This window comes from Saccostrea cucullata, unplaced genomic scaffold (genome assembly GCF_032062105.1).
Source record: "Saccostrea cucullata isolate Sc308-1 unplaced genomic scaffold, CSIRO_AGI_Scuc_v1 ctg673, whole genome shotgun sequence".
Classification (NCBI taxonomy): domain Eukaryota; kingdom Metazoa; phylum Mollusca; class Bivalvia; order Ostreida; family Ostreidae; genus Saccostrea; species Saccostrea cuccullata.
Window position 1 is genome coordinate 267,469 of NW_026929332.1, and position 10,034 is coordinate 277,502.

At 30.4% G+C, this 10,034-nt stretch overlaps 1 protein-coding gene across 5 annotated transcripts in view; it reads right to left on the minus strand.

The window, feature by feature from the left end:
- Positions 1–3,180, minus strand: part of LOC134280507 (protein pangolin, isoforms A/H/I/S-like) — a 46,365-nt gene extending 43,185 nt beyond the window's left edge. For 4 of the 5 annotated variants that reach the window (XM_062762919.1, XM_062762917.1, XM_062762924.1 and 1 more), the window contains exons 1-2: positions 2,935–3,178; positions 2,738–2,804 (exon numbers count right to left, since the gene is read on the minus strand). In XM_062762919.1, coding sequence (XP_062618903.1) covers positions 2,738–2,804; positions 2,935–3,084 — 217 coding nt within the window. In that variant the 5' untranslated portion in view covers positions 3,085–3,178. Of the gene's footprint in view, positions 1–2,737; positions 2,805–2,934 lie in introns of all 5 variants that reach the window. The other variant, XM_062762918.1, reaches the window with a different exon arrangement.
- Between the last annotated feature and the right edge of the window lie 6,854 nt (positions 3,181–10,034).

Genomic DNA, 10,034 nt, shown 5'->3' on the forward strand with positions numbered 1-10,034 from the left:
GACTTTGATGAGAACCCCTGTATCCAGAAATGTGTACCTTTATATTTTAATGAATGATATGCCAGCATAACTAGGGCACCCCTATGCATGAAAGTAACAGGGATAATATTTACTCTTTTTTTTAATTTGAAAAAGGAAAATTCTCTAGTAAATTGTAATGACAATATTATTGCTGCATCATTTTATTTTTACAAAAATAAATGTTATTTATGAACTTTTCTTGAAAAAAAAAAAAACAACAACATTAACCTCACATACATGTAAATACCATGTAATTAGATATTTCTGAGAATGGAACCTTCTCTAAATGAAACATGATAAAACTTAATTTGTAATGCAATCTTGTTCCAGAAGTAAGCAAAACATTACAGAAATGAAAGTGCTAGTTGATGAAGGAGCTCAGAGCCTTCTTTGTATCTGATCAGCTACCGGCAAGAGGAAGAGTCCGCTTTTTAAAACTGGGGCATTTAATACAAAGTGTGACTGTTTTATTCCATAATTTAAAAAAAAAAGTATTCATACATTCTTTTTAAAAAACCCTTTCTTCTTCGCCCATCCTAATTTTTTTTTTTAAACATCCTTAAATATCAGAATAGATTTTAATATTTTGGGAAAGAATATCTGAATATAAATACGTCAAATGCTAAATTACAAAGGAACTTCTTAAAAATATCAAAAGCATTATAAGCTTTGTTTACATGTTCTTTAAGTAAAATAAACAAAACATGCATATATAACATTAGATTTCGATGATTTGATTACAAGTAATTTCTCTTATCAGTAATTTTCAACTTTAATCTACCTGACAAAACAAAATATCTTTCAAAATTGGATACATAGAAATTAAAAAGTCTGCTTTTTAATTTTTTTCTATTCTGCATTTTTTGCATGTCTATTTGTTGGTTATGAACCAAAAAAAAAATAATGATCCAAAAATATTTTGTTTTCTTTGTCTGTCTTCATTTCTGTCACTATCAAAAAATAAAACAGATTTTTTAAGTTCTTATAAATTATTGCAGCAACTTCACGCAACACAAAGATTATTAATCAGATGATTCATTCTCGCTGGAACTTTTGTCAGGTTATATCAAGAGAAGAGAAAACAATCTGTTTATTAGACCTCATTCTTTTTGCAGTGGGCCTTGTGTGGAACATGTCACCATGATTTCAATTAGAATATACTGCTTGATGTCAATGATATTAAATCTGATTCAGGCATGATTTATGATTCTACAGGTGTCTAATTATAATTTCCATTTTTCATACAGGTACGACTATCACTTATGGCTCCTAAAAAATTTCTGTCAATCTTTTATGCCCTATCATTCTGTGATCTTATCTTTCACAACACAACTGCCTCCTTTTCTTCTTTTCATAATGAGATGCTGTATTGACATCCTATCCTGCAACAAGTCGATCATGTGCTATTGTTACGATTAATCCTCTCTTATTAAATGAAATTTTATGAAGATCAGGTGAAATAGACATTCCATGAGAGTTTCACATTTTAGCGAACTATATTTTTGGGCACTTGTTTACATTTTTAAAGTAAAAAAACAATGAGCAAGAAAATACATGTTTAAACTTTCCCCTGACCCCAGCAAAACAAACTATATTTAATATAATTATACTCATTTATACAAAAACATGAGAAAGGATGTCCACATGATTTGCTCTGCCATGTGGAACTAATTCATAAGCCACAGAAAAAAAACATTCTACGATTCAGCATCCGGGGAACACATGTCCAAGCCCATGAAAACAATAGTTTTTATAAGCTTGTCATATTCTAATTAATTAAAGGAGTAATTATACCCAACCCTTCTCTATTCTCTTTGTTCTTATTTTTCACTATTTTTTTTTATTTTGAAAAGAAAACTAAGTCTTACTGTACCAAAAAAAAAATTTCGGACTCAATTCCAATAATCTTGTGTCTTGATTTATGGGTATCCTGTCTTTGTTCCATGCTCAGGTTTATTTTCAGTATATTATTGATTCAAGGATTTTATTAAGCTTCCTCTGCATTTTTCCCCACTAATAGCTTTGCAATATGATTCAGTTTGCTGGAGAACTTTCCTCCGAACATTTTCCCTAAGGCATAAATTATTTTCCAATTCCATTTTCCGTGTTCTTTGCATTATTATCTTTGATAGTTTAATAGAATAGCTCTAAATACATTTCTGCAATTAACAATTTTCTTGTCAATTAAAAATTGTAATGGCCATTCTGCATGTTGTGTGTGTAGTTTACTTTTGTGTTTTCCATTTTGTTGACTTCAATGGTAAGAATTCCTCAATTAGCCTGACCAAAGGTCAATTTTCATTGGTCAGTGGAACCTTACATTCAAACTTCAAATGATAAGCAGGTCAATTTTCACATCCACAAACAAACCCTAATATCTATTTACACTCCTCCATTTCATATAAACTAGCATTAAAACGATTTGCGATTCATTGAGTGGTGTCAAGTTGTGCAAAATCATTTCACCATGAAATATATAAAAAGCAGTGTATATTTACAACAAAAGAATGTCGAACAAAAGGTTAAAATTCTGTAGTGTAAACGGGGGATAATGTTTCTGTAGTTGAGTTATGTGCAGTAACAGAAAAAGCTTTACTTTTCTTGAATGAAAACCCTGTGTCTCTTTATAATAATGGAAGATTTATCTCGGCTTGTGAGACGCCGTGGTCAAGCGCTTTTGAGACGGACGGGCCCTCGACACAAACAAAAAACCTACCGTCATCCCTCGATCCCTCTGATTTTTCGTTTCCACTAAAAGACCCTCCTAATCCATTCGTTTTCCCCTGAAAATATATAAACAATGCATTTTGCAGCCCTTCCGAGCCGATTCGAAGCGAAATCCATCTTGAAAACACACTATAAATAAATTCCCTTTGATGTTGAAAGGCGAACAAATATCAAAGGATAGGTTACCTCTTCCGTCTCGGTCACCAATCCAAGTTTATCCTCGGACAAATTTTCAGACGATCGCTGCTCCTCTTCGCCTTCATCTTTATACACTTTCACTTCATCGTTTGAAAAGAAGTCCTCGGAGCCGCCTGAATTGACATGCGGCATTGTCATTAAATTAAAAACAATCCAAAATCGGGGTTTTAGAGGCACAGTTCATAACACGTTTTGATTCCGCCATGAATATAGTCTGTAAAGATATTTCTTACGGGAAGCGCCCAATTGGCAGTCAGCACTTATAACTAAGACCAATCAGAATCGCGCTTACAACTGGCTTTCGGAACATACTAGGTTCACCTTAGGGCACCTGTTTTTAATTAATACGCTTTAATTCGATTTATTTACTTAGATAGACACAAAGGACCGAAATTGTAGAGGTTTATCTAATATATACATTTTTTATCACATACGAATTAAATAATATTCCGATCATATAGCAACGTGCGCGTGTAAAATCCGTTGTTTGCCATCTCTATTTACATTCCATTGACCGGGAAAATATCATAGGACTAAACCCTTAGGAACCCCTCCTTTGATGTTAAAAAACAACATCTGAAGGAGTTAAATGCGTGCAGTTGAACGGTAGAGGGGATGTGGTCATATTACATTTTTCGTAATTTGATAAGATTAAAAATAATGTTTATCATTTTGAAAACAGTTATTATAAAGCAGAATAGTTCGAGATGAACGGCAGAGTAAGATATCATTGCAGGCGATAATTAAGAGAAAAGGGAAGAGAAAATGCAATACACTGTTAATCGATTTTTTTTCTATACAAAAACGATGAATAATGAATCTTTTTCTTTTTTTCATTAAATATGAAATACGTTTATTAAGGAATTTCTTTACTCCTCTTTGCCGAATATTATAAAATGAATTGAGAAGTCTCAAGAGTTTGAATGTTCACTCTAAATTGCTTTTGATCTTTTTCCTATCTTCAAAAAAATCTAAGCGATGCGAAATTCAACACCAAACAAGGGGTTAATTATCGGTTGGCACGACTGCGGTAGAAAACATATTTAATCTTTTTCTTTCATTTAACTATTGACATCATTTTCCGACATCGTGTACCATGTAAGAGAGAAAGAAACCGAAGTTATTTTCACTATCTATATTCTTTGCTCTGATTTCACATATACAATATAGAAAAGTGCATTTCAAGCCTGTGTATTCCAGGTGGATTTCAATTTTCTTTGAACTATGTCGGCAAGCCTTTGTGTTAATGCATACAGGTAGACCCGAATGTCTGTTTGATATTCGCTTTGTTTACACTCTATTTCCTTTGTGTATTACTCCTCGAGGGATTGCGACCTCACATTTTCAAGGGTCTCACTACTTTGGGTCTGCTTTGGACAGGAAACCATTACCTGACAATAAATATTTGTAGATTATCTTATTTTCTGTTATGTGGCCCTTTTATCACAGCAGTTTCACAAATTATGCGAGAATATATTTTCCATAAACAAGCAAAGTTATTTTAAAGAAACATGTTTTATGAGGGAAAATAAAATAATATTGTAGTATCGAATGATATAATACTATAATTATATGCTTGGAAAAATTAAAGACACGTTAACAATTTACAAAATAAAAATTAAAAAAAAAAAAAGAGATGTGGATAATGAATTTTGATGTCATCGCTAATTCGCTACTCATAAGGCACGACGAGGATAGATAGACTGCATATCTCCTATATTCTATACTATTTTTCTCTGTTGTATTTATTTAAATAAGAATATCTATGTCAATTAAACTAAGTGCAGACTTATGAAAAGAAAAAAAGTTACATCTTTGTAAAATAAATAAACAAATTAAATATATTGTAAATATTAATGTATCGAATAAGATTAACGCTTATTCATTTTTATAGCTGAAAGATTGTTTGTGTCGTGATAAATTTATAAGTGTATATATTTCAGCATGCGATTAAAAAAACATAAATTATTGCGTCAAGATCTATCATATCATATTCCGGCTAATTTTCCATTCTTTCTTTCATTGCGTTTTTAATATTAACAAAATGAATTAAATAAAACTATATACATTATGATCAATATATATACTTAATATAGACTGATACTTGTGTTCTTCTACTAAAAAAAACAACAGAGAATATAAATTATAATTAAACAACTTTTTACAATGAAAATATCAATGAAAGACTATTTATTTACACTACATAATTTCACATAATAATATCGTGTTCCATGTTTCGGGGATGTATAGTATGTATTTTATTATTGCAGTGTTGTCTTGCTGACGCACGAGTGTCTTGTTCTTTACAAAAATGAAACATACAAGTCGTAAATGTGTTTGTTCTCCCATGCAACATATGGAGAATATCATGTTAATTGCAATAATTAAAAGTAATTTATTTGTTTTGTTATTAATGAGGGCTGGTTGAAATTCGTCAACGTATGTAGATTACTTTATTCTCTGTATTTCAGCTTACTTAACAAATCTTTCTTGTTAATGTATAGTTTTAAAAAATATTATATGTACCGTAGCTGTATCTTTTCCCACCATGTATCATCGTTACTCGTTGGAAACAATTAATGAATGTAATACTTGTAATAAAAAGGAATTTCAAAAATACATTTTTTCGCATTATTGTAATCCATATATACTTATATATATATATATATATTTATTTTATTCCTTTTAATTCGTATTGAAAATAACATACTCAAATGACTTAAATCATTCCAAATAATTACATTTTGTTTCTATGCAACGAAAAGAAGAATTTTGAATGAGAGGGACTTTCGTTAACTTGAATAAATTTTGTTTCATTAATTATACCATTTTTGCGTCGGTGGGATTAATTTAATTCAAAGATCCCTGACGACCTCAATTCGGCGACTTTCTAGTCCACGTGTTAGTTTCACCGCGGGACAAAATGTACCTATATAAGTCAAATCTGACCAAGTCAACAAGAAATATAAATAAAAGTTACGTTTTCAGCTGTTGTTTTTCCATCTACGGGATACCTAGCCTGGGGTGCTAAACAGCTTGGTGTATGGACAACTTTTCGCGCGAAAAGCAAGTCCTTTTTGAGAAAACTGCCGTGGGTCTTGTGCGTGTTCTGCCTTCTTGGGTTTGAATGCACTACTGTTGGTTAGGGTTGACAATGTAGGCTCGACGCTCTAATGATGTACAGGTCCCAAGAAAATAGGGGACATGACATTAAAATCAAACATGGTGACTTGATTTGAATAGATAAGATAAATGAAAGAGCGCTTTTTAGTACATGTATACAACCTAAGAATGAAATACTTTCTGTTTGTCCTCGATTATGATGTACTGTAATTAATTTACGACCGTAAAATAATTTTTAAATAGGTATTTAATATTCATTCTTTCCTATATATTTCTATATTAAATTATCAAATTTTGACTTTTCATTGAATAAACACAAACTATATGTTTTCATCGTTAAACGAAAAAGAAGAAAATACCAAATTAATAATTTTTAAATTGGACACAGCCGAAGGGGACATTTTGTCCTTGGGCGCAAATCGAACACTTCTTTTGATATCAAACTCCCAAATCAAATAGTTCGAAATCGAAAGCTATGTGACAAGGATCATTATGATTGTTAATTGTTCACTTAATTAAATATGGGCTTGTCCGTTCTTTCGTCGTAATATAATATAAAGACGTTGAGACTTTGCATATGATGGGGGGACTCGATAAATCGCGTCCCGTCAATTTGGCACCTTCAAATTACTAAATCAAACGATGCTGTTAATAAAATACAGAGTTAAAAGAAACACAAAACGTAAATCAAAAGAAATTTTGGCTACATTGCTCTTGATTTTGCATATGCTTTTATTAATGATAACGTCTAACGACTTCTTATCATGAGAGATTTCAATCCGGTTTTGATCTTTTTTACCGAGATTTTAACATACATGTTACTTTCCGGATGTATAGTTATATAGCATAAGAGATGGAGAGAGAGAGAGAGAGAGAGAGAGAGAGAGAGAGAGATTCGTTTTAAAAAAGAATTTACGTCATTCAATCTTTTTGCTATTTCGCTGTGTCTTTGATATGAGAACTATCCAAATATTTCTCGTAATGAAATTATGGATTAGCACCCCTTTCTCTCTTAATTAATTCCTCAAAGGATAGACATCTTTGAGAAATGACTGTTATTTCAGTAAATTTTATGTGCAACATAATTCTCAAGACATTGTTTCAAAAAACAGCCAGAGATGCTGAAACTAAAATTCTTTTGAAGTGCACGTGTATTATATTAAAAATAATGGAGCATTATATTGTGAAAATTGTTAAATAAGGTTATAATTTGAGAAAGATTGACCTGTTTTTAAAAAATAAAGAAATAATATTAAACTTTTTTTTTAATTCACAAAGTTTCAGCGAAATTGCCAATTTATATTCATCTATTTTTTTTTCATATTATGATATAAAATAACTCAGAACACAAACTGATAATTTTTTGAAAGATAATTGTTCAATATAGATACCAATATGTCAGATTTAGAAATCCAAACTTCTTTTATTAAATTATTCAAGACAAACCGGAAAATTAATATACTTGAGTGTATACTCACAGACAATCTATTATATTTAATAAACGCAATGCGTAATGTTTATCACTATTCTTATTGAATATTATATTGTTAAAAGTGAATTAAAGTTCCCGATGGGCCGGGTGTTTAAATTCCATTTATTTGTATATTTGCTGATGTTATTGTACATAACACTTGTCACTATAATAAACCATTTACTGACTTACTTGTTCTTTTAAAATATTTGGATTTTTATGTTAAATGAAGTCGAATAATTAGTTACGAGTTAAAAGTTTTCAAAACATATAGAAAACAGAATAACCATTTTCAGAAACAATAATTTCTCCTGTGAAATGCGGGTTTTATATACTAGTAGCTAGGTGACAGGAATCTTCTCAGGCACCCGGCACAAAATTTAAGTGTTTATGTTAAAGTAACGAGATTGGAAAAAAATACTATTTACTATAACAGTGTACATTTTATTTACTGTTTGAAACTTGCTTTTCCTTACAATTAATTTAAAAACTATAGAAAATTAGTTGTCAGGAATAAATGTAAAAATTTCCCAATTTTACTGTCGCTAAGGTCAATTGTTCAAAACATCATCAGCAAAAGATACGGGAAAAGAGAAAAAAGAAAAACACTTAACATCCCGTGTCTTAGTTCGTTGTCAACACTTAATTATATACGCTGAAAATCCCCTTGATAGACATATTTTTAAAAAATGCTGCACCAAGTTTTTTTCTTCTTCATCTTAATTTATTTTTGCACATTTTCGGCTGAATCAGGAGATAGTATGTAATGGAGATGCACCGAAATCCTTGATTATTGCCTCATTTAGCATCTTTAATTTATCTACTTGATTATCTTTAAGCACTTGCAACTTATTTGTCAACGAGTTTCAATGATCACCACGAGCATGCTATTGAGACTGAAGTATGGTAAAAGTGGTTCCGCTTTTCCCAATTTGAAAATGCACGCGCCTCTTGAAGTACTACAGCACATGTACAACCCACACAAAATCGTAATAGATCACGTACCAATTTCTCTGGTTAGTACATCAGTGAAAAAGACTAACACATCCGTTTATGGAAGTACTCACAGAATTCAAATGTATTATCAAAAGGCTATGAATTCGTTTTATCCACTTTTATCTGTATTTTGTCCCTTTATGCGTGTTGGTTATAGCATGTAGAGTTTGATACTTCTGACTGAACACAAAAACAAAAACAATTTCATTGTTTGTTAGTCGTAGTACTTTAACCTTTGGTGAACTTTTCGTAATCTTTTTTGTAATTGAAGATGGAGAAATCGTATTTGAGAAAAAAAATGTTCGCAACTTTTTGAACATTGGAGCATGAATATTTAAGATCGCCTTGTGATATTTCAAAGTAAAGTCATCAAAGTCGTACAAAATTTTACCATACGGTAATTCCTGTTTATATTTAAATTTTTATATTTTAGTCTGATCGAATTAAAAAACATTTTACAGCACTTGATCAAAAACATAGTGCTTTTATTTATTTATACATGTACAAGTCTATTTGGGAATACATAAAAGAATTCATATTCGCTGTTTTATTTTTTTTTCAATTAATTCAAGATTCTCCATGACAAATAGATTCTCGAATTAAAAGTGAATCGAAAAAATAAGAAAACAAATTTACAGGAATTTACCCCTTTTTACCCTTTTAAATAGATGTATGTAATCAAATAAATAAAGAGAAAAAAGAGGAATACGTGTACATAATTTTTCAGTGTAGATAACAACTTTCAGATACAGTTTTCTAGTTTTCGCGGAATAAAACAGTCAATTTAAAAAGATAAAAAATATTAAATTGTGATAAATATTTCAGTGAAATCTTTTTAAAAAATCATAGAACTGAGAAATGTCATGAGAATCCCGGCAAAACACTTGAAAATATCTCAGCAAACGGAATGCGGAATTATAGTTGTAGATAAAATAAATTTAATTTTCAAACATATTTAATTAACACGGTCAGAAACTAAAATAAATTTCGTAGAAACAAATTTAAAAAAAAAGAAGCAACTTTTGCCTTGTAGTAAATATTTGCTTAATCAAGTTATTTTATAATATTTTAAATTTTACGGATAAATAATACAAATCTATTCGAATTCTCAATTTGTGAGGAGAAATGTGAAAAACGTTAAAATCATTGTTTAAAGAGCATCAATTCAGTGAAAATAAAATAGATAGCCTAAATTCCTAATGAAATATCTTATTATTATGCACATGTACATATTATAGGATATCCTGAATACCCCTTTGCAACATGAGCTGCATTATTCCTGTCAAAGTTTTTGCTGTAAAAATGAAATTATTATTTAAGTGATAATAATAAATTGAAGTTTCTTTTAACTCTTGTTATGTTTGCATTGGAAAAGTTATTTAAAAGCTCTGATTGAAGCCAAATTTAATTATTGTTGGCCTGTACAAAAATTTGTTTGTGTGTGTTTTTTTTTTAAAGAGAGAGAGAGAGAGAGAGAGAGAGAGTTGGCATGTTATTT